At 37.8% G+C, this 23717-nt stretch overlaps 4 protein-coding genes and 1 long non-coding RNA gene across 5 annotated transcripts; 2 read left to right on the top strand and 3 right to left on the bottom strand.

The window, feature by feature from the left end:
- Positions 1-458: 458 nt before the first annotated feature.
- On the top strand, positions 459-3237 carry LOC104749063 (dnaJ protein ERDJ3B). Its single transcript, XM_010470641.3, has 10 exons — positions 459-769; positions 874-1022; positions 1107-1242; positions 1550-1661; positions 1886-2002; positions 2088-2174; positions 2308-2367; positions 2455-2532; positions 2624-2695; positions 2788-3237. The coding sequence occupies exons 1-10, from the start codon at positions 699-701 to the stop codon at positions 2944-2946; spliced, it is 1041 nt and encodes a 346-aa protein (XP_010468943.1). The 5' UTR covers positions 459-698; the 3' UTR covers positions 2947-3237.
- A 473-nt stretch (positions 3238-3710) lies between these two features.
- LOC104749064 (phospholipase A1 PLIP3, chloroplastic) lies at positions 3711-6388 on the top strand. The gene is made up of 4 exons (XM_010470642.3): positions 3711-4669; positions 4759-5163; positions 5242-5721; positions 5818-6388. Exons 1-4 carry the CDS (start codon positions 4097-4099, stop codon positions 6325-6327), a joined length of 1968 nt encoding a protein of 655 aa, XP_010468944.2. The 5' UTR covers positions 3711-4096; the 3' UTR covers positions 6328-6388.
- Positions 6378-7735, bottom strand: LOC104749065 (uncharacterized). The gene is made up of 3 exons (XM_010470643.3): positions 7175-7735; positions 6873-7092; positions 6378-6781 (listed from the first exon to the last, which is right to left on the bottom strand). Exons 1-3 carry the CDS (start codon positions 7378-7380, stop codon positions 6566-6568), a joined length of 642 nt encoding a protein of 213 aa, XP_010468945.1. The 5' UTR covers positions 7381-7735; the 3' UTR covers positions 6378-6565.
- A 6368-nt stretch (positions 7736-14103) lies between these two features.
- LOC104749067 (uncharacterized) lies at positions 14104-14919 on the bottom strand. The gene is made up of 3 exons (XR_761314.3): positions 14574-14919; positions 14286-14394; positions 14104-14187 (listed from the first exon to the last, which is right to left on the bottom strand). It is a non-coding gene; the product is annotated as an uncharacterized LOC104749067 (long non-coding RNA).
- A 3300-nt stretch (positions 14920-18219) lies between these two features.
- LOC104749068 (uncharacterized) lies at positions 18220-20625 on the bottom strand. The gene is made up of 3 exons (XM_010470645.2): positions 20232-20625; positions 19671-20110; positions 18220-19498 (listed from the first exon to the last, which is right to left on the bottom strand). Exons 1-3 carry the CDS (start codon positions 20292-20294, stop codon positions 18313-18315), a joined length of 1689 nt encoding a protein of 562 aa, XP_010468947.1. The 5' UTR covers positions 20295-20625; the 3' UTR covers positions 18220-18312.
- Positions 20626-23717: the final 3092 nt, after the last annotated feature.

Here is a 23717-nt window from a genome sequence, read left to right on the forward strand (position 1 = left end):
TGAATTTTATTTGAGTGCATGTATAAATTAGCACCGATAGTTTGTACATGTAGAAATTGACACTTTCCATATTGCCGAGGTCGGAAATGACTTTTTTCCCTATCATGCACATTATGTTTTTAATAAGTTTTTTTTTTATAACTATTATTACCCAGAACAAAAATCCGGTTTATTTATGATCTTAATTTTTGGTCCAAAAACCTACATAAAATTTTCGTTGATTGTATTTGGGCCGAGTAACCTAGACTTGTTGTACGTTATAATTAATCCAGAAGGATTAACATTGACGTTTTTAAGATAGCGTTACAAGCCTTCTTCAATTTTAATGGGCCTGTTTAGAGACGTAACATAAACGACGCCGTACCTTTAAAAGTCGACGAAAAGAAGAGTCAGCGGTGTTGATCCACGTGGCTGATACCTATTGGTTACGTTCGTCAGAGACTTAATCCTGATTGGTTAAGCATAGCAATGTACACGTAAACACGGCCACGATGCTCCGAATCCTAAAACTCGTTTTTGGAAGAGCTCATTCCGCGAAAGAAAGGGGAAGTGAGAGATTCGACTCCAAGGACACATCTGTGAGTAGGGATTTCATTGTTAAAACAAAAAAAAATCGAAACGAATCTCAGGTTAGGGGAGTAAGTAACCCTCGAAGCTAGGTGTCTCCTTGGGAGAGATCCGATTCTCTCTCCGTTTCTATGGCGATTCGGTGGCCGGAGCTGTGTATTCTATTGTTCGCTCTCTCTTATGCCATATGCGTTCTTGCCGGGTATATTCGAATCTTTCGAAGCATATTATTATTATTATTTAGTTAGTGCATATATAAAATGTGAATGCTTAAAAAAATATCTATATGGGTGTGATTTTCTTCAGGAAGAGTTACTACGATGTGTTGCAAGTGCCGAAAGGTGCATCGGATGAACAGATCAAGAGAGCTTATAGGAAACTCGCTTTAAAGTATCATCCAGATAAGAATCAAGGAAATGAGGAAGCTACTCGCAAATTCGCTGAGATCAACAATGGTGTGTGCAGTATTTTTTTTGTCTTGTATTGCTGCAACTTCTGATTCTGCTTGAAATTTGACGTATTGTGGTTGATGTAACCAGCTTATGAAGTGTTATCGGATGAGGAGAAGAGGGAGATATATAACAAGTATGGTGAAGAAGGACTTAAACAGTTTGCTGCTAATGGTGGAAGAGGAGGAGGAGGAGGGGGCATGAATATGCAGGACATTTTCAGCTCGTAATTTTTTGAATCTTACTGGCATTTCATTTTAACGTGCATAATGGTGACGCCTTAGGATTCAGCTAGAGGTTCAAGATTCAGGATCACTAGAATATATAATCATTCTATCTTTTCAATTAGCTGAGTTTGGGATCTGGCAAACATTGAAGTCGTGTGATTTTTATGTATGGATAGTGGATACAATTGAATTTTTTGTTATGTTTAGGGAAACTACTGTAACGTGAATAGTTCCTAATCTTGGATCATGTTTGTTTAAAGGTTGCACAATTGCTAATTTGCAGAGATTAAATGATGTGCTTAATAGGTTTTTTGGTGGAGGTTCGATGGAGGAAGAAGAGAAGGTTGTCAAGGGTGATGATGTGATTGTGGAACTTGAGGCAACTCTAGAAGATTTGTACATGGGAGGCTCTATGAAGGTATGTTAAGCTCCATGTCTGGATGCTTTTATCATCACTAATACATGGAAGTCGTCTGGAAATGGTTTCTTAGAAATTAGTGAACATTTCATAGTGTTATTTTAGACATTGTTTTACGTTCATGTGATGTTTGGTTAAAAGAGTAGATAGTTTTTTAACGTAAATGCCAAATTAAAGGACTTGCCTTAAGTTCTCAGTGAGGATGTTCCACATTGAACTATCAGGTATGGAGGGAAAAGAATGTGATTAAACCAGCTCCTGGAAAGAGAAAGTGTAACTGCAGGAACGAGGTTTACCACAGACAAATTGGTCCTGGAATGTTCCAACAGATGACAGAGCAGGTAAAGGACATATCTATTTAAGTTTCACAGATGGTCTTGTTCCTCCTAAAATCTGTTTAACGACGTATCCTCCTTTTCCTCTCAGGTCTGTGACAAATGCCCTAATGTCAAGTACGAAAGGGAGGGATACTTTGTGACAGTTGATATCGAGAAAGGAATGAAAGATGGAGAAGTAAGTCTCAAAATTATACCACCCTTGTTGTAAAATCATTCGATACTACATTTCATACTAGCTCTTAAACTCATTTATTTATGAGCTCGTCGACTTCTCCTGTTGAAGTTTCTTAATACCAAATACTTTTCAGGAAGTGTCTTTCTATGAAGACGGTGAACCCATCCTCGATGGTGAACCTGGAGACCTTAAGGTTAGGCTCTTCCCTTAATTTCACTGTCCTTTATTTCAAATTAACTTCAAAATCAGAGAGAATAAACCATTGTTGTACATTTGGCAGTTCAAAATCAGAACTGCACCACACGCTCGTTTCCGAAGAGATGGAAACGATCTACACATGACTGTTAACATAACACTGGTAAATAAATTCCACAGACTACTACTGTATCTCTACATCTTAGACCAACATTTGACTCATTTTCTGATCCTACCGAATTTCCCTTCTTTAGGTTGAGGCGCTAGTTGGTTTTGAGAAATCATTCAAACACTTGGATGATCATGAAGTTGACATCAGTTCCACGGTAACACTAATGTCCTTCACTCCTTCTCAAAACACATGAAACAGTGACCAACCGTTATATCATTTAATGGGTTAAATATTGTGTGACGACAGGGAATTACAAAGCCCAAGGAAGTGAAGAAGTTCAAAGGAGAAGGGATGCCACTTCACTACAGCACAAAGAAAGGCAACCTCTTTGTCACTTTTGAGGTTTTGTTTCCTTCTTCTCTCACTGACGACCAGAAGAAGAAGATCAAAGAAGTCTTTGCTTAGTGCTCCTCTCTCGCTTAATCTCTCTTTAGAAGTTTGGGGTTTAAAGAGGAGAACAAGCGATTGCTGGTCCCAATGTAACATGTGACTAGGTTTTAATATAGAAAGAAAGAAAAAACAATGGGGAGACAAAGACGAAGATGAGAAAAGTCACAAGGAGGTTTTGATCAATTTGTCATTTTTGTTTGCATTTGTTAATCATATTAGTGCATATTCATGAATCATCATCTACTTTGGATTATATTGATGTAAATCTTTGTCTTGAGACGACATCAATGCTTACACATACACAAAGCTACACAGCCTTTTTGGACACAACACAAACGGTCAGTTAAAATGTGGATTGATCATAAAATTTATATATTTAATATTACCCCTCCAAAGTTTTTTTTGTTTCATATATAGGATGTTCTTAAATTTTTAGATTAGTTTAGTATTTTATATTATACAATATTGTTTATGATTGATTGAACTTGTTAAAAATAAATACTTCTAATCCGTGTGTTTAGTTAAAATATGGTATATTATGAAAGGAAGGAAGTATTAATTAGGGGATGAAAGTTAGGTTTGAGTTGTTGTGATGAAACCGAAAGTCCCAACAATATCTAGATTTGTTCCAAGAAACGTGGGAGACTAAACAAGTTTCTTTAGGCGCTTTGTCATCTTCCACGTGTCCTCTCGATAAAGCCTCCACCTAGAAAAATCTCTTTAAAGTACTAAAAATTTGGGAACATTATAATATAACCCTAAAATTAATACAGCAAAGACTATGATTAACAACAACATTCCAAAGAAATAGTATAAATTATATCCAGAAATTGATACGCGCATCCATTAAGGCGTGTTAATGTTGGTTCACCTGCTTTCTCTACATCTACTACGTTGAGTATTATTTACACGTTGAGATTGAGAGAGAGAGAGATGTATCATATCTCTATCAAAGGAGAGATTGATCGGGCGAGGAGACTGAGAAAAAGACCAAAAACGACGGCATATTATTATTGCTACATTCATTCAAACTTGCACGTTACTACGCCGGTGTTTATATGTAAAGACGGGTCCGTATACGTATGTATATACGGTCTGTAACATAAAAACTAAAAAAAAGAAGAAAAGCAGAAGAGAGGGAACTCATAATCAGGTAAAAGTGTTAATGATGGAAGGTGTTTTCTTAAAAATGTCGGTGCAAGGAGTATCTCCGATGATTCCGGTGGGACCTTCTTTGATACGCGCCATCGGAGGAGGCTCTGTGAAGGAGGACAAATCAACGGCTGGATCTCTGCCGCTCAAGAAAACGGTGTCGCGTAAACGTCCTCTTGAGTTTCTTCGGATCACCGGTAAGAGAGCGGAGGAGAAGGGAACATCGGTAAGAGACGACGGCCCCGTTTTGTTGGAGAAACAGGATGATGATACAAGCGTAAACGAAAACTGGGTTTTCAAGATTTTGGAGGTTGGATCAATTTGGAATGGGAAAAGACAACGATCAGGTGGCGGTGGCGATGAAGAAGAGGAAGAGGAAGTTGCTGAATCGAAGACGAATAAGGAAGATTTATGTGAGGAATGCGATTTCTGCATGATCGATGAAGAAGAAGAAGAAGAAGAAGAAAAGGAGTTTGGTAGAGAAGAGTTCTCGGAGATGTTAAGCAAAATTCCTGTTCAAGATGCACAGATGTTTGCCAAATTGTCCTTTCTGGGGAATTTGGCTTATTCAATCCCTAAAATCAAGGTCACCAAATTCTCAATTCTGTGTTTCTGATTTGATTCTTTTTGTGTTTCTCTGACTTTGCTTTCCAATTTCCATTGTTTGTTACACAGCCTGAGAATCTGTTGAAGTATCAGAAACTGAGATTCGTGACTTCCTCCATTGAGAAGAGAACGAGTCTTATTAGGGTTGAGGAGAACAACAACATCAATAATAATGGCGAGGAAGAGGAGCAGGAGAAGAAGCTTATTAACCCAGCTGTTGCTTACAGAGTTGCTGCTTCTGCTGCATCTCGTCTCTTTTCCCAATCTAAGTCTGTGCTTCCTTTTGGATCCTCTAAACGTCATGACAATGAAGCTTCTCTCTTGGCCACTGCTGATTCCGTTACTGCAGTTGTGGCAGCCAAAGAGGAAGTTAAGCAGGCCGTCGCTGATGATCTCAAATCAAACCGTTCACCTCCTTGTGAGTGGTTCGTATGCGATGATGATAATACTGGCACCAGGTTCTTCTTTATTCAGGTAATGTTGTGATCAGAGTCTTTCATTGTCCAAAAGATGGATAGCTTAAAAAGTCTGCACTCAATATTTTTTTTGCAGGGATCAGATTCACTGGCCTCATGGCAAGCTAACCTTCTGTTCGAGCCAGTTCCATTTGAGGAGCTTGATGTGCTTGTTCACAGAGGCATATACGAAGCTGCAAAAGGCATATACGAACACATGTTACCGGAAGTTCACGCCCACCTTAATTCCCGTGGCAAGAACCGTGCTTTTCTCAGGTTTAGTGGACATTCTTTAGGAGGAAGCTTGTCACTGCTTGTGAACCTCATGCTTCTGATCCGAGGTCAAGTCCCGGCTTCTTCTCTGCTCCCAGTGATCACTTTTGGTTCACCTTGCATCATGTGCGGAGGCGACAGGCTTCTTCAGAAACTTGGTCTCCCTAAGAGTCATCTTCTCGGAATCTCAATGCATAGAGATATTGTTCCCCGAGCATTCTCCTGCAATTACCCTAACCGAGCCACAAAGCTTCTCAAGGCATTGAATGGAAACTTTCGAAACCATCCTTGTCTGAATAACCAGGTAATATATATATGAAGAAAACAAACATCTCAACTTGTCTGCTTCAGATCGTTGTTTCTTCTTGGCTTACTCTGTTTGGTTTCTTCTTATCTGCAGAATTTACTGTATTCGCCAATGGGGAAGCTTCTAATTCTGCAACCATCAGAGAGATTCTCTCCTCCACACCCCCTGCTTCCTCCAGGAAGTGGTCTCTATCTCTTAGCATCTAAGAACACCGACGAAACAGAAAAAAGACTAAGAGCTGCAAAGATTGTCTTCTTTAACTCGCCACACCCCCTAGAGATTCTCAGTGATCGTCGTTCTTACGGGTCAGAAGGAAAAATCAAAAGAAACCATGACATGAGCTCTTACCTGAAGGCCTTGAGGCATGTGATTCGGAAGGAGCTGAAGCAGATAAAGGCCGAGCGGGATCACTGGCGGCGCAAGTTCTTCATTATAAACATTTTATTTACTGGGAGAGATTCTTTGAAACTCATAACAAGATTTGTCGCATCAAGAAGTAGTCAACTAGTGATCATCTTCTTTCTCCCTATTAGATTGTTAATAATGAATGTCTATGGTGTGGTCTTTCACCATTCACAAGCACATTTTGGTTTCTTCAAGTGAAAACTTAGGCCTATTCTGTAATTGAATCTATATATATCACACATCAATTATTTTCAGAAAAGACAGGAACTATCTTAGTATAAAGAGAAAAATCGAGCATATGTTTGGAGTATTCTTGTCCAATTGACATAATCTTACAAAGGGAATGGTGAAGAAACGCAAAAGATTTATTCCATTGAGGGGGCATAAAAGCTCATCAGACCTTTGTTTGTAACAAGATGATGAGAGAATGAGGAAACTAGAGATTCAACTTCCCAGCTAGATACCAAGAATGCATAGCAAGGCTTCCAAAGGAGAAGATGTTAGCAAGTGATGATAAGCCGTGAATCATTCCAAACTTCTTGTTCATGGCAGCGAGCTTTGGGATAGTCTTTGCCTTTTCTCTGTTCTTGGACCAGCCAACTTCATCACCAATGTTATTTTCTCTCTCTACTTTGTGCCTTTGCTTCATCATCTACACACCACAAAGTAAGACCAAAATTGGTTGGTTCATAAGGATCTCTTTTTTTATTGAAGATGGTGTTTTGTGTATGATCATCACTTACATCGATGGTCATGGGAGTGAAGACGAACAAATTGGTGAGATTGAAAGCAAAAGCGGAAAGGAGGAACCCTAGCTGATACTTCTCGACCGCAGAAGATGACTTCCATGGATGCAAATAACCAAAAGCAGAGAGCGAAATCGCGCAGCAAGAACCAACCAAAGTGAAGTAAGCTGGAAACATCTTGCTCTGAAGATTACCAAACTGATGCCTCGGCAAATTCCTGATTCAATCGAAAAAAAAAAGGAATTTGATCGGATTACTACAAAGGGAGAGAATTCGATTAAAGAAGAAAGGATTCGTACTTGAACATGATGATTCCGCCGATGAAGGTAGCCCAGAGAGCAGCTCCCCAAGCAGTAGCGAAACTGAGCAGATGAGCTAACTTCAGGAAGATCGATAGCTTCGCCGAATTCTCTCCATTCGACAGTGATCCGAATGTCTCCGGCGAGAATATAACTCCAACGGCTAAGAACGCCACCGCTACTATGAAACTTGTGTACCAACCCATCGCCGATTATGTTTTTTCCGATCACTCTTTCTTTGTTCGCTGAGAACCAAAAAGACGACGACGCCGACACGTTTTTTTTGTTAACGCCAAATAATACTATTGAGTTTAGGTAGGTAGTAATTATCGCATTGACTAAAGTACCCCTTGACGTGTACATCTATCTATTAAGGGAAGACCCTTTTATTGGTTCAAGATCTTTATGTCAACTATACACTGTAATTATCGTATCAAGTTTCATTCAACGCCGCGAAAAGTATTATTCATTATTATTTTTTTTTTATAAAATGTGAATTATATTACCCAAGAGAAAGAGGTTATTTACAGAAGTTGTTACAGCCCAAAAAAAAATAAAAAATCATAGAAACAAAGATTTAGTAGATTAAGGAGGTTCTAAATGAGAACTATAAATGGGCAAACCATTGGGATAAGAGGCGACCACACCCTTTACGGTACTGTCGCTCTAAGAGAATGTCTTTGACACTTCTATCGACTTGGGAGAAAATCGAAGAAGGGAAGACCGTGATATGATCATGAATTCTGATGTTTCTTTCCTTCCATAGGTGGAACACTGTCGCTTGCACTGCAATCTTTTTCAAAGTAGTGGAGAGACCATGGGTTTTGGACAGAAGCCAAGTGATTAAGGTTGACCAAGATACAAAGCAACAAACTGGTCGACCGAGCTTCCTCAAAATAAGCTGCCAGACTTCCTCTGAGAAGGCATAATGGAGCATAAGATGATCCCTGCATTCAGTTTCAGAGTTACACAAAGGGCATTCAGGAGATACCTGCATTCCCCAGCTCAGGAGCCTTGAGCGGACTGGGAGCTTATCCAGATTTGCAACCCAAAAAGTGAAGGCATGTTTAGGCACATGGTGTTTGAACCAGACAGCTTTTGCCCAAAATTGTTGCTCCTTTGAGGGTCTTAGCTGATTCAAAGTTTTCTTTGTAGAAAATGAATTCAAAGAGCGATTATCTACTTCCCAAAGAAACTGATCATGGCCATGAGAGAGAGAGGGGGCTGGGACTGAGAGCAAATGATCTTGGATGCTGAAAACTAGCGGATTCCTGGATCTGCTAGAAGGGAGCCTCCAACCGTGAGAGTTTGTGGCAGCTACAACCTGAGCATTGATGGGGATTCCCAATAAGACTGGACCATTGTCCCCAAGCAGATCGATTAGGGGTCCTAGAGGAGACCAACGATCAAACCAGAAACTTGCAGAAGTGCCATCACCAATTTGACATCGGATCAGAGTTTTAGCCAAGGGTCTCAGGTTTAATAAGGATCTCCAGATCCAACTGGAATTGTTGTGAAGCTCAGCAGACCAAAAAGTGGCAGTTTTAATATGGCGCTCCTTCATCCATGCAACCCAAAGAGAGCCACTGCTTGAGAAGAGTAACCAAACTAACCTCAAGTTGAGAACCTTGTTCCAAGTTAGGAGATTCCTGAGCCTAAGACCACCTTCGGATTTTGGTAAACAGACATTCGCCCAAGATACTTTTGCATTGGTCCTCTTAGTAATATCCCCTGACCAAAGAAAACTATTACATAGCTTTTCCAAGGCTTTAATGCATCCTTTAGGCAAGGCAAAAGCTGACATCCAAAAGTTTATCAGCCCATAGATAACAGAGGAGATCAATTGGAGTCTGCGTGAGAAGGAGAGACACTTTACTGCCCAGCCATTAAAGCGATCAGCAACCTTGTCTATAAGGGGAGAGTAATCAGCCTTACCAAGTTTCCTGTGAAGCAGAGGGAGACCCAAATATCTTATAGGGAGAGAGCCAGATTGGAAGCCAAAGGAATGCATGGAAACTAAATCCTGTGGAGATAGGCCAGCAAGGAACAACTCAGTTTTATTTTTGTTCATTCTCAAACCTGAAAGGCGCTGGAAAGAGTCCAGAGTTTCAGTAATTTCCTGCAGAGATGAGGAGGACCCATCAAAGAAGAGCATTATGTCATCCGCAAAGGCTAGATGAGAAACCTGAGGCTGTCTTCCCAAAGGGTGAAAGCCGATTCTTCCTTGGTCAAATTTAGAAGCAAGAAGGTTTGAGAATACTTCCATGGCCATCACAAACAGAGGGGAAGATAGAGGGTCTCCTTGCCTGAGTCCTCTTTTGCCTTTAAAGTAACCACAAAGTTCACCATTAACTTTAATGTAGAAAAAAGTTGAAGTTAGACATTGCCGAATCCAGTTTGTGAAAACCGGAGGGAAATCTGCAGCCTCAAGCACCAATAGGACAAAATCCCAGTTCACTGAGTCGAAAGCTTTCCTAAGATCCATTTTTAAAAGCCCTCTAGGAGATACTGACTCCCTGTTAAAGCCCTGAACCATCTCCGTTGCTAACAGAACATTTTTCACCAGAAGCCTTCCTTTAACAAATGCAGATTGGGTATTGCTTATCATCATTGGTAAAAGCGCTTGAAGTCTTCTGGCCAGAATCTTTGAAACAATTTTGTAGATGGGCCGAAAGTCTCCAATTCTATCAGCTCCGACCCTCTTTGGTATAAGAGTAATGGCAGTTGCATTCCATTGCTTCAGAATTTGCCCTGAAAGGAAGAACTCTTTAACAGCTCTGATGAGATCATTCCCAAGAATATCCCAAGTGCACTTTAGAAACTCGCCTGTGAAGCCGTCTGGTCCAGGAGATTTGTTTCTAGGGAGAGAGAAAACTTCTCTTTTGATATCAGCATCTGAGACCTCTGCTAGTAGTACTGATTTGGTTGCAGCGTCACACTTGAAGGGAAACAGGGAACGGATTAAGTTCTTATCCTCCTCTGGAAGTGCTGGTGAGTCTCCACCTAACAGGTCCATGTAGTAGTTAACACAATGATTTTTAACATCAGCTGGCTCCTCAATCTTATGCCCTGAGTCATCTTGAAGGTAGTGAATCTGGTTGATTCCTCCTCTAGTGTTCACCATTCTGTGAAAATAAGCTGTATTTGACTCCCCACTCTCTACCCATTTTACTCTTGATTTCTGGTGCAAGAATTTTTCTTCAACCTCGGCTAGAATCTGCCACTTTCTGTGTGCTGCTTTTTCCTTTAATGCAAGCAAAGTTGAGGGATTGGCGAGAAGTCTGTTCTGACAATCTGTAAGGAACGAATGTGCTTCTTTTACTCTATTTTCCAGATCCGAGAAGTGCTCCTTATTTAAATCCTTGATGACCCTCTTGAGGTGCTTAAGCTTCTTTGAGAAAGAAAACATTTCTGTTCCCTGATGTTGGTCGAGTGCCAAAACTCAGTGACCCGAGGCAAAAACTCTGGATGTTGCAGCAGAAAGTGTGAGATCATGAAAGGCTTTTTAGAGGGTGTAGAATTACCAAACGCCAAGCTCCCAGGACAATGATCTGAGAAATCTGGATCACCAAAGTGACCATAGGATAGCGGAAAAACAAGCTTCCAAATATCATTAACGAGAATGCGATTCAGTTTTTTAGCAATGGGGTTCACTTCTCGCTTGTTCCACCATGTAAGATCATTACCTCTAAAGGAAAGGTCTGAGAGATTTGCGTTGAGAAAGCACTGCCTGAGCTGAGCCATCCCTTTAGATATCCTTGTACTTCCAGAAGAGCTCTCAGAAGGGTGTAGGGTTTGGTTGAAATCTCCCATCAGAACCCAGGGTTTGGAGTTAATAATTGGATCATGCGCTAAAGCCTCAATCTCTGTGCAAAGATCTTGTCGTCCATACTTGCAGTTCACAGCATAGATAAAAGAGAAAACCACCTCTTTTGGGATAGAAGGCAGCTTTACAATGCAGGTGATCATCTGACTTGACTTGGAATGAATAGATAACAACACTAACAAATCCCATATTACCCAAATTCTCCCAAGGTCTACAAATTCATAGTTCCCTTCAAAATTCCATCCTGGAAAAGTTGACTTTATATATTTCTGAGACTTGCGCAACTTAACTCGAGTCTCAATAATACTACCAAAAATAGGCCTATTATGCCTTATCCACTTCTTGAGGCTCCTACGCTTCAATGAGTGATTAAATCCTCTGACGTTCCAACAAAAGCTGTCTATCATAATTAATGATTTGTAGACTTTGGATTCTTCCCCGTAGAATCCTTGAGGTTTCTCCGTTCTTTCTTAGATAAGACCTTAGTGAACTGAATGTCATCATCCTCACTCTATTCTGCTTCACTTGAGCTACTGTCAGAAGAGGGTTGAGCGATTGCTTCAGAGGAGTAATCGGAATCAGATGAGGAAGAGTATTGTTTGTTCTGGTTGTTCTCCCTTTTCGAAGAAATAATACTCTTAGAAGTAGAAGCTTTAATAAGTCCCTTCTCAGATTGAGAGATGTGTCCTAGATCCAAGACAAGGTGTTTCTGGTGTTTTTTCTTCTTCTTCTTCTTCTTCTTCTTCTTCTTATGCTGGTCATCTGAGTTCCCTGTCTCTGATTGTTGCCGCTTTTCAATCCAAACGGACTTGCCAGCCGCAGTGTGGTTCATTCCCTTAGCCTTTTTAGTGGATTTCTGAGTTCCCTGGTCCTTAGCGGGTCCTTTTTTGGCCTTGGGGCAGGATTCAGCAGAATGAGCTGTATAACTACAAAGGATACAAGTGATAGGAGCAGTGGGGCATCTCTTGATACTGTGACCAAGCTCTTCGCAGTGACCACAAATTGGAAGCAGCCATGGGCATGAACCGTTACTCGATGAATCTCACCAGAGCGAAACTGAACATTAACCGCCTCTGGCAGAGGAATTAGAGGGTTAATGATGGTCAAAACCTTTCCTACCTCAAGGTTTGACATATCCAGGATAGAAGGATGACACTTGATTGGATGGCCCAATATACCCGCAACGTGCTTGAAACCCTCTTCCGAGTCGAAATAAGGTGGGACGCCTCTAAATTCAAGCCACACAGGGACTTCAGTAAGCTCTGGAATGGAGGGAGTCAGACCGGGTTCCCAAGGCGCAAAGAACATGGTTTGGCCTTCGATTTGCCACATTCCCTGACCCAAAATCCTCTGCCGGGTGTTGGAATTTGGAATGCGAATGAGGACAGTTCTTGTCCCTAGACGAGAAATGGTGATATCCCTCAGCCTGTTGCTCCAGATGCCGTTGAAGATAGCGTGGAGAGCTCCAGGTGAAGGAAGGTTGCCGTGAAATTGGCCAATGATGAACGACTCCCACCGCTTGATGTTACGAGTGATGACCTTGTCAGGGATTTGAACACAAAGTTCTCCATTTTCAAGAGTAAAGACTTCTCCTTTCCTTGTCATTGTCCCTGAGGAGCTCTTGAGCAAGTCAACCCACAAGAGTTTAGGAGGTGCCTGAGCCGAGTCTCTCAAAGAAGATGTAGCCGAGTCCAAGATTTGGGTTTTGGAACCCAGATCTGAGAAAGATGAATCCTTAGCGGTGGCTTTGAGATTCCCTGGTGTGGTTCCCGAGGAAGGGGTCTCGCCTGCTTGAGACACAGCCTTGCGAGGAGCAGAGGCAGCCGTAGCAGGGGCTGAGCTAGCCGGAGCAGGAGGGGAGCTGGTCGTCTCTTTCAGAGCTTGGATTGCCGGAGCAGCCGACAAAGTTGGGTGAGGGGAAGAGGGGGGCGGAAGAGAGGTTGATTTGGGGGTGGTGGTTTTGGGGGAAGTTTGGGAGGGAGTTTTGCCGGAGAGCAGCGCTTCTTGGTCATCGGAAAAGGTTGCCGTCTCCGAGATCGGCAACGGCGGTCGAGAAAGAAAGGGTTTTTACTTTTCGCCCTTACCTTCTGTTATAAACCGTAAGTCGCTCTTCTTTAACCATTATTCATTATTCATGTCATAATAAAATTAATCCTTTTAGCTTAAGTAATCAAAATTTACATTACGAGAAAATTAATCATAAGCTATCTAAACTTACATTACAAATAAACAAAAGAAACTTTAAAACACTTTATCGATTAAAAAAACTATTAAGATGTCCTCGATTTATTATCACTTTAAAAAATATTTAACATCCATTTTTAAAAATGATTTTTGTTAAGTCAAAACGATTTACATTAGTTTTAAAACATTTTTCTACATCAAACTTTATTTGATAAATAAATTTAAAGCTTAGCTAAATGTTAAAAAGAAACTATAATAAGTGAAAAAATCTCTTAAAGACACCAAACTCACACACCAAAAATATGAAATGCTATAAATACAATTAGTTTTCAACATATTAATATTTAACAACATTTATAGTTACTAGGAAACATATTTAAATTGTAAATGCTAAAAGTCCGGTTTATTTTTAAATTTTACGCTTAAATTTGAAAATATAATGAAAATCTCTTTTCAAAAAGATTAATTGAAAAATCTTAAGTGATAAATTTAAAATACATATAAACATGTTGAATTTATCACACCAAAACTTACGGACCCGTAAGATAGGACGGGATGTGAAGTCCAGATTGTTTCAACATATTTAAATTTTACACTTAAGTTTGAAAATATTATATATTAAAGAAAATCTCTCTTAAAACAATTTACTAAAAATTAAAATTAAAATTTTAATTGATTAATTTTAAAATACGTATAAACATGTTGAACCTACAACACCAAAGCTTACGGACCCTTGGAAGGGACAGGATGCGAGATCCGGTTTGTTTTCAACGTATTTATAAATTAATCACTTAAATTTGAAAAAAAAAATTATTTAAAAACGGTTTCTTAGAAAATAGTTGAAAAACTATATAAATTTAGTTTTAAAAATCAAAATCTAATTCTTAATTTGAAAAAGAGGTAAAAGAAAAGTGTATACCTACAAACCTCCTAGAAGATAGCCGGAACCGTACTGGTGACGTAATTGCTCAAGAACCTCTACACCAAAACTGAAGCCACCAAACTGGAAAAAAGGAAAGTTAACAGAGAGGAGTCTCACTCACTGCTCATCAAAGAATGAGTAAGATAATAATGAAAAGAAAAAGAAGAGAGAGACATAACCTGAGAGCATATATAGGCCATAGCATTGTAGGGATGGATCCGATCATCATCAGCTTATATGTTGGGGCATGGAAAATGGCTTTCTTTAGCTCAATGGACACACGTTCATCTGGATTCACAAATCGATACATGAAGAAGCTCTACCATCCAAAATACACATATCAACGCAGAAAAAAATTCCTCTAACTAACTAAAACCATCAAAGGCTGATATGCATATTCCCAAATTACAGAGCCTGAGACTACCATTTATTATTAGTAAAGGAAAAGATTAGAGAGGTAGACTTACGAGTAAGGTTCTTGGTGTCATCATCAAGCCTTTTGGTGTTGAGAGATGTGCGGCGTTGTTGGTTTCAGCATTGACAATAAACTCAACACACACATGCATACACACACAAACAAAATCAATGTTAGACGATGGAAGCAGCCGTTGTTAATTCATAACTCGAAATTGCACATAGAAAAACAAATAACAAAGATTCACGAACAAAAACCAATCCAGCAGAAGTTATCGACCTAATATTATAAACATAAACTAAATCCCCCCATGGTTTGTATTCAAATTACCATTCTGTTTTATAGAAGAGCGTTTAAAAAAAAAAAAAAAAAAAACACTAAATCACTAACCCGGTGTGATGACTCGGCAGATGGATGGAGTTCGTTACAGAGATCGATCTGATCATCAGTGATCGGCTTTTCTTTTTATATATACTTGAATGATTGATGTCTACTTTGGATTGGATGGAGACGGAGAATTCCGATGATCATCATCAGGTACATACCCTTTAAAAAAAATATAGATGAAAATTGAAAAACTTCTTTTTGGTTTAGGGTTTTGAAGAAGAAGGGAGAAACAGAGAGTTTTTTTTATTTCATTCTCTCTCAAGAAAAGGAAGAATGAATAACAAGCGTTGTTGAGAGAGAGAGAGAGAGAGAGAGAGAGAGAGAGAGAGAGAGAGAGAAAATTACAAAATTAAGAGGTTCAAAGAAAAGGGAATTGATATTAATCACAACGGTCATAACTTATTTTAAGGAAATTAAAGAGATTTCGCTCCTTGTTACTTCCTTTTTCTCTTATATATGTATTTTATATACCTCACAACGGTAACAAGATATTACTGTATTACTGTCTTGTTACCGTTTGCAAACAGTAATCTTTTTTGCTCTCTAGGAGAGAGAGAGAGAGAGAGAGAGAGATGATATGATGAGTTTAGTACACTAATAATTAATTAAGGTGAAGCTGTCTGCTTATAATTATAATGTGCACGAAAGAGCTAACTTAGCGCTTCCAAGACTTAAGGCCCATTATAGCTGTTCGGTCCATTATCCACAATACGTCCTTGTTGAAAAACAGAATAAATAATCCTCCTTTGGCTATAAATAGACTTGATCAGTTATATTGTTAGTTATAAGATTTTAATTAATTCATGATCATGTAAATTAGTCATTTTGTTAAAAGAAAATGATACTTTTGGTTTTTTCAAACCTTATAAACAATCCACGCCGTGGAACATTAGTTGTGTAAGTAGATGCTACGGAATCATCTTTTTACAGTACTACTAATGGGTAGTAGTCTATAGTACTAATGTCTTGTTTTACTAGTATAGTAGTATTAGATATATAGTATTATTTTTGGCTAAGAAAGTAGAGTCGTCATTGTTCGAAACATCATGTTTTTGGCCGTGCCATTTTTTTTTTTTTAAATGCCGTTCTCAGATGACATTTTAAATTAATATTCAAGATGGTCTTCAAATACGTACTCAGTAGTGGTTGTTGCCTGTTGGATGAGTATGACAGGTTCAACATCTTTTGCTTGTAAGTTGTAACTATTGTAAAAGGTACAATTGAGATCTGAAAAACTCGATCTAATTTCTGTCCTCCACTAAACTAAACATAACATATTTAGTTGTATTATAATACGAGCTTTGTTTTTGTTGGCTCGAGATGCGTTACTTATCATGGAAAAATAAAAATAAAACCCCATCTGTGTTCTTCTGACCAAAGTCGAGTACCTTTCTGTCCTTTATGTTATTCTTACTTTTCCATCTACTGTATTTAAAAATATCTGTTTACACACAAAATTCAAATACGATATAATAGTATTATTATTAGTACAAAAGATTTAAATAAGTAGAAATGATAAGCCTCACATGGATACACACTGACATCATCATATACAGAGATACCTGGCCACGACTGATCCTCTTTCCAATGTCTCCAACATCCTATACATCACGTGCTCTTTTTTATTTTTTATTTTTTACTCCCTCAACTTTATTATTTTCTCTCTCTTTCCCATCATGTATATATCTTTCTTAGCTCAACCACATTCGCCCAACTCAAGCTAATTTTATTTCGTAAGGTAATTTATCAAATCCTGCTCACGTACAACAAGAGTACATATATACTTAACAGATTTGTTCCCAAAAAATAAAATAAAACTCTTTCACTTTTACATATTACAACACCAAATATCCCGAAATAAACGAAACGCCAGATATGTACATGGACTTCTTATAGTCAAAATAAGTATTCTATATATATACAATACAAAAGATTGATGGTGATGTTAATTTAATGTGAGTAGGTTGCATAGTATTCCCTGTTGCATTTGTTGGATAAAACAAAATACTAATAAGTAACAGAAAAAATGTCATTAAAATCTTCTAGTTAGCATTTTAGTTGATTTAAATACCGAAGTCTTTATTTGTTGAAAAAAATCCTCATTCTTTTCTTAACTTCTATTTAAATCATGAAGTCTTGTTGATTTCGCCGTTTGAAGCACAACGTTAACTGGCTAGATGGAGATATTAAACAGGGTTAGTTAGGCGTTAATTGAGTTGGTAAAACAACGTCGTTTTTTCTTTAGTTACATCCCTAAATCAAACCTGGTTTTTATTTTCTCCCAAAATCCCCAAGTCACAAACCTTAATTTGCGATTTGGTTAAACAACGAAAGAACGCTCGACCATGATTCTCTTCGGTTCTCGATGTAAATATCCTCACACCGGCTCCACAAATGCACTTTGATAGCACTTCACGGTCGGACGAAGCAACCACCGAGCTAGAACTCATCTGAATCATAAATTAGAGTTTGTGATTTGGGGATTTTGGGAGGAAATGAGAATCGGTTTCGATTGGGGGATGTAATTGAAGAAGAAAACGACGTCATTTTACCAACTAACGGATCTCGTTAACACATAATTAACCATGTTTAATATCTCTGTTTGGCCAGTTAACGTTGTGCTTCAAATGGCGAAGTCAACAAAAATTCATGATTTAAATAGTAGTCAAGAAAATAATAAGAATTTTTTTCGATAAATAAAAACTTCGTGATTTAAATCAACGAAAATGCTAATTTCAGGATTTTAATGACATTTTCTCAATTTCCATCCGTGTGCGTGTGGTGTTCAAAATAATTGCATAGTTGTATACTTGTAGTAAGATTTTTTTTATAAATTTGGCTCCTATTTTAAAGTTTGTATGGAAGAGAAGGATGCTTGACCAAACCTAACTAAATTTCGAAATTTGGTCAAGATTCTGAGAACTAAATCCATCAGTTAACAATCGAAAAAAAATCTACCAAATTATTAAAAATACAACATCATACTATTTTCTTAAAAAATTGAATCTTACTGATTAATCCGTTACCAATGCCATTAAATGGCAGCCAAACTTTGTAGATAAGGATTCGTCGAACTAATTTAATTTCTCGTGCCAGACTCGTTTATCCATTTTAATCGTACAAATCTATGAGTGTCACCCGTTAAAATAATAAATTATCCGATCTGTATTCATATGGTATGTGTCACACTTCCAATGGAAAACTTGGTCCTAATTTTAACCTCACAATACTTTGATTTTATTATATTCGACAAGTAAAGCATTTTTCTGCACGGAAAGAAATGAAAGAGAAGATATTGGAGAAATTAAAAGGAGACGAATATTTTAAAGTGACATTAAAAGAAAAATCGTAAAGTGGAATTAAAAAAAAATCTTACATATATATACAATCAAAAAAATTCCCGGTTAACAACTGATTGCATCGTATTTCATTGGAATCGGTTGGTTAAAACCGGTCCTAGATAGTAAACTCCCCACAGCCGCAAGATCTCGGCAGAAAACTCCTTGAAACGCGTTTGAATTTCCCGGTTTAATTTCTGCACAACCGGTTTTCTTAATTGAACCGGTAGAAACAATCGGTTCATGTTCTTCAACCGTTTTCGTTGACGTTTGAGTTTGAGTCAACGCCACCATCTTCGTCCTCTGTTCCTCCTCTGCTATCGCCGCCGTCAAAGATGAATATCCTCTCTGAATCAGTCGGTAAAGCAACAAAGAAGACATCTTCGCTCGATCTTTAACGCAACTAATCTCGTTCTGGTCGAAGAAATCGCAACGTTCGACGAATGCTAAAGCCTTGTCAGGTTTATGCCTGAGACAGAGCAAGAGGTTGGCTCGATCAAGCTCCGATCTCGTGCAGCCGCGTCTAACTCCGATCAGTCCGTAATAATCAACGTTTCCGATTTCACCGTTAGCGATTTTGGCTTTGAGCTTCTTCGATTTCGTAGTCAACACGCAAAGTTTCCCGGGAATCTCTCTGTATTTCACATTGTGTCGTTTCCACGGTGGTCCGGGAAGTTTCCGATCACGTAAGATGGTGTTGTAGAGAATCTTCAAGTGCTCTAAATCGTGAAGTGAGTCTGGAAGACACCGAACTGTCTCCAGAAGAGCGGCTCTAGTCTCCAACGCGTGGATGCACGACGGCTCTAGAGCTAAGGTTTTGTTACAATCGGCGATGGCTTCCGCGATTTTCCCGGCGGATTTATAAGCGGCGGCGCGGTGCATATAGCAGTCGGCGAGGAATCCTTGCGGCGCAGGACGACGACGACCGTCGATGATTTTGGAGAAGTGACGTATCGAGTCGGAGAAAAGTCCGGCGTCAAAGGCGGCGAATCCGGCGGCGCGACGACGGAGGAGGTTTTTTGTGTGGGCGAGAAGGTTAGTGACGGTCTCGCATTCGGAGAGTTTGCGTGGAGGATAAGCATAAGAAGACGACGATGGTGATTCGGAGAGGAGGATAGAGACGCTATCATCGGACCAGCTAACACTCTGACGGCGGAACTCGGCGGTTGCTAGACGTTTCCCGGTTTGAAGTAGAACCATTGCGTCCTCCATTAATCCTAGGTGGCAACAAGCTTGTCCTAACACAACGTATCTGCAAATTCCAACAAATTAATTAATTAATTATTTATTATCAAAACTACACTCCTATTGGTCTTTAAAAAACATAAATATTTTCAAAACTGTAATCTTTTTGCATTAATAAAATTTATAATTCTGAAAAAAATGGATGAATGAACAAATTTCCTAATAATACTGAAAATTACCTCCATTGTTTATCTTTATCGCGGTTTTTAGAAATACCAGCCATGAGTTTCTTTTTTAAGTCAGAAACAGAGAAGCACTTAAAGGAGGAGTCACGGCGAGGAGGTGAGTCGGAGAGAAGTTTCCGGGAGAGCTGAGAGGAGGAGGAGGAGGCGGAGGAGGATGAAGAGTAAGAGCCGTCGTAGGAACTGGATGATCCATCAGATTCCTCGTTGTTGTTCAACATGGCAAGCTTGAGGCTTGGAATATAATCTTGAAGCATATCAACTACATCCTTGAAGCGACGAAGAAAGAGCAAAGATCTAGCTTTAAGCTCTAACGCGATTTCAGAACGCGGCGATATCGATAACGCAGCGTCTAGTAAATGAAGGGCTGAAGCAACGTCGTTTTGCTCCTCACTCGCTATTAAAGACCTTGCGTCCTTAATGTATTTATCAACAAGCTGAAACATTTTTGTAAAACAAAAAAAAGTTTTAAGTCTCTTTGAATAAATGAATGATCGATCCAGTGCCTATCATAGAAATTGAACAAAGATTTAGTGATTTGGAATGGGTTTTGTTTACCTTCTTGTGAGTGAACCACCAATGCTTCTTGTCGCCGTTAAGGACTTCAGGATAAACAGCCATTGTTTGCAGAGTTTGTCTAGAAAAAGGTTTTTGATATATATACGCTGATTGGGTCAATCAAAATTCTTTTTTTATGTGTTTCACTCTTTCCCCCAAATTCTTTGCTTCTTCTCCTCCAAGATTTGAGAAAAGAAAGAGAGCAAAGTGTTTTTATAAAGACAGAGAGAGAGAGAGAGAGAGAGAGAGAGATATGGAAACAGAGCAGTATAGGAGGAGAGAAGAGAGAGAGAGAGAGGGAGCGATGACAGCTTTGACCTGAGAGAAAAGTTTTGATCCTTCAAGTTAATAGCTGGCACCACTTCTGCTTTTATATTTATTCTCTGTTTTATTTGATATATATATTCTCTTGCCTAAAACCCTTTTAAGTTTTTTATCTATCAATCCCGTGTGTCAGAATCATATCTCTTCTAATTACTCGTTATCTTATTAGACTTTTTTTTTTTTTTTTTTTTTTGAACTAAAACTCGTTATCTTATTAGACTAATCCTCGTGTTTATCTCAGAATCATATCTCTTCTAATTACTCTTTTCTTCATGATGAATATACTTTTTTCCTAAATATATAATCTTCTAATCCTATTTCTCAATGTAGGCTGAACGTTGAGTTATCTACTTAGGCACGGTTTGGACTAATTCTATCTCAGTGAAGTAATCTCAATCAAGGTTTTGGATTTGTAGATCTATAGTAATCTCAATCAAGGTTCAGTATAGTAATTTGTGTCATGTTAACATCAAGTTTTTTCTAAAAATATATAAAGTGAGATATTTTTTACCGATTAAACAAAGATTACGAAACTTTAAAAACATTTGATTAAAATAGTAGACTGTGTGAGTTTAATATATAAATCATTGTGATTTTTGTCATATTCTGAAATCGTCATTGCGTGACGAATGATTGCATTATTTTATCACCCATCTCTTGGGTAATCATGTTCAATTATTTCTTACTATATACCTTAGCTTTTATTTTCTTCATTAGGTTCTATGGCTATTATTCTTTGCCAAACAAAATGAAAAATTTAGAATGATTATAATTAGATATTTCTAGAGATATATACATGATCGATATTTTAACTTTTTCCAATCTTATACCGTCGTGATATTACGTAACTAATTTCATCGGGTCACGTCTTGTGTGATTAATGTTTCACAGAAAATAGCATGCCATTGCAAATCATGTAGTAGAATTTAGTTTGGTCTCAAATAAATGCAATGTCAGTCAAGTCAACATGTATAGCAAGGTCTGAATTTTTTAAAATAATAATAATAATAAGGTAAATATCCAACCTTTAATTCCATAGGATTCTTTGAATAAACAAAAAAAAATTATATAGCAAGGGACGGTTAGCCATTATGATTGGGAACTGAATATAACAGCGATAATAATAATAATGCAACTCAGAAAAAAAAAAAATATTATAGGTACAACTTCCTTCTACATTTTTTTTTGACTTATAGGCAATGTATGTGTATTGGCTCCAATTTATTAGCCTTATATATAGTTTAGTTTAATCATTCGGAATTAAAATATCGATCTTTCATTATGTATTTCATTTTTCTATTCACACTTATATAAAGAAACAAATAAATAAAGTTTTTAAAAATACAGTTTTCCCGCAAAATCATATATTTTCCTGATAATTACATAAATTATAATAAATTTATATGATTTTTTATATATAATAGATGATTTTGTATATGTTTACAAACCAAAATTATATTTGTTTTCATATAATATGATCTCTTGTTTGAATTTTCCTACGAAATTGAACTAGTTGAGAAGTAGAGATAAATATCAGATGAGAACTATTATGTGTAGTAGTAATATACTATAAATAAAAGATAGTCTAAGCATATTAAATAGATACAAGCTAATTGGATGATACGACACACCGTGCCATTGGTTGGGACAACTGTGCCAGGATGGCTTTGGGTTAACAAACACTAGAAAGACGATTACGTGTTAATTTTTGTAGTTAACTAGTGTAAGTTAAAAAAGTGTGGGTCTACTTAAAGGGCAACTGTCCCCATTCTATAAACATGTTAGCATCTTATGTGGCATACCATGACGGCGTATATATATCATACTTAACGATACTGTTTATTTTTAAAATACATTTCGCATATATGAATATATGATAGTAGTGTATCATGTACCTACCCTTCATATTTTCATATATACACGTTAGTATATTTTGCTATCTGTAGTCATATATACAAGTATCTATATTAAGACCCAAAAACAAGATTTTTGCTAGTGCGACGTTTAAAAGTATTGTAGTACATGGAAACTTTCGACATTGCAGCGTATGATTGCATTGTCTATGTATGACTCTATCTCTATGGTGACTTTTACCGAGACATGGGTTTTATATAGAACCAAATGAGTGTCAAAGTTGGCGCAAACATTAAGATAAGAATCTAGTAGTATTATCAAATACTCATCCACTAGTTGTATAGTTTAAACGTCATTACTAATTTGAAATATATGACTTCGAGTAGAAAATAGAGAATATTGCGTTGGGAGATTAAACCAATCATCTAGTTTTGCTCAAATTCATACGATAGAGACCTCTTTTGGATCCAAAAGCTTTGGGTTTTGAACAAAAAATGAAACCAATCAAATTAAAAGTCAGATAGCTCAGAGGAAGGCACGTGTTCTTGGCTTAGATATCACGTGGGAATGAGTGATCCATGTGCTTCCCTTTATCCCAAAAACCAACTTAATATACTTCTTTGTGAATTTTATCTCTTCTTTTTCACCACGACGATCAGTAGTCAAAAATTTAACTTAGAGCCGATTCGATCGAATGACTTTCTTTATATTTTGGATTTTCCCATTCGAGCAGAAACTTAAAAAATCAAATTATTCGTTTGGTCACATCTTCATATGTTCATATATTCCATGGGAAAGAGAACCAGTCTCTAGCTCGGCTGTGCTTTGCTGAAAAGTGGCGAATAATAAAAAAAGAAACAGCAAGATTTGTTGTAACAAAGTATCGATCCAAGGAATAATTTTTAATAGAAATAATGCCTTTCAAAAACTGTTCATTGTTTTTAACTTTGGGTCACGTGGAAAAGAATCAATCCAATGGATAAATTCTGAAAAAGATGTACAAAAAGGGAAAGTTGCACCCTAATGAAAATTTTGTTAAAGAAAAAAAAATAATTGTTAAAAACCATACATAGTCCATAGACAGTAGTAGTATACTTGAGTCACAAAATCTAATCTATTAGCCTTATTGTGTTGCGACTTGAGCGTTTCAAAGCGGCTGAGATCAATCAAGGTGATTGGTGGGCTACTCAAAAAGCATGTGTGTTCTCTTTTGTTCTCTCAATTTTGTTGTGAACTATTATTGTTGTCTACTCTCTATTTTTAGTGAAAATAAATTCATGGTTATCCACAGATTTGTTTGTGTTCATT

This window comes from Camelina sativa, chromosome 16 (genome assembly GCF_030686135.1).
Source record: "Camelina sativa cultivar CO46 ecotype springtype chromosome 16, ASM3068613v1".
NCBI classification, from domain to species: domain Eukaryota; kingdom Viridiplantae; phylum Streptophyta; class Magnoliopsida; order Brassicales; family Brassicaceae; genus Camelina; species Camelina sativa.

Coding starts and splice junctions, on each gene's coding strand:
- LOC104749063 (XM_010470641.3), top strand. CDS start 699: ATGGCGATTCGGTGGCCGGAGCTGTGTATTCTATTGTTCGCTCTCTCT. Junction 770..873: donor GCCATATGCGTTCTTGCCGG/GTATATTCGAAT, acceptor GATTTTCTTCAG/GAAGAGTTACTACGATGTGT. Junction 2,533..2,623: donor TGACTGTTAACATAACACTG/GTAAATAAATTC, acceptor TCCCTTCTTTAG/GTTGAGGCGCTAGTTGGTTT.
- LOC104749064 (XM_010470642.3), top strand. CDS start 4,097: ATGATGGAAGGTGTTTTCTTAAAAATGTCGGTGCAAGGAGTATCTCCG. Junction 4,670..4,758: donor ATTCAATCCCTAAAATCAAG/GTCACCAAATTC, acceptor TTTGTTACACAG/CCTGAGAATCTGTTGAAGTA. Junction 5,164..5,241: donor CCAGGTTCTTCTTTATTCAG/GTAATGTTGTGA, acceptor TTTTTTTTGCAG/GGATCAGATTCACTGGCCTC.
- LOC104749065 (XM_010470643.3), bottom strand. CDS start 7,380: ATGGGTTGGTACACAAGTTTCATAGTAGCGGTGGCGTTCTTAGCCGTT. Junction 7,093..7,174: donor GGCGGAATCATCATGTTCAA/GTACGAATCCTT, acceptor CGATTGAATCAG/GAATTTGCCGAGGCATCAGT. Junction 6,782..6,872: donor TCACTCCCATGACCATCGAT/GTAAGTGATGAT, acceptor TGTGGTGTGTAG/ATGATGAAGCAAAGGCACAA.
- LOC104749068 (XM_010470645.2), bottom strand. CDS start 20,294: ATGGCTGTTTATCCTGAAGTCCTTAACGGCGACAAGAAGCATTGGTGG. Junction 20,111..20,231: donor GGTGGTTCACTCACAAGAAG/GTAAACAAAACC, acceptor AAAATGTTTCAG/CTTGTTGATAAATACATTAA. Junction 19,499..19,670: donor GATAAAGATAAACAATGGAG/GTAATTTTCAGT, acceptor TGGAATTTGCAG/ATACGTTGTGTTAGGACAAG.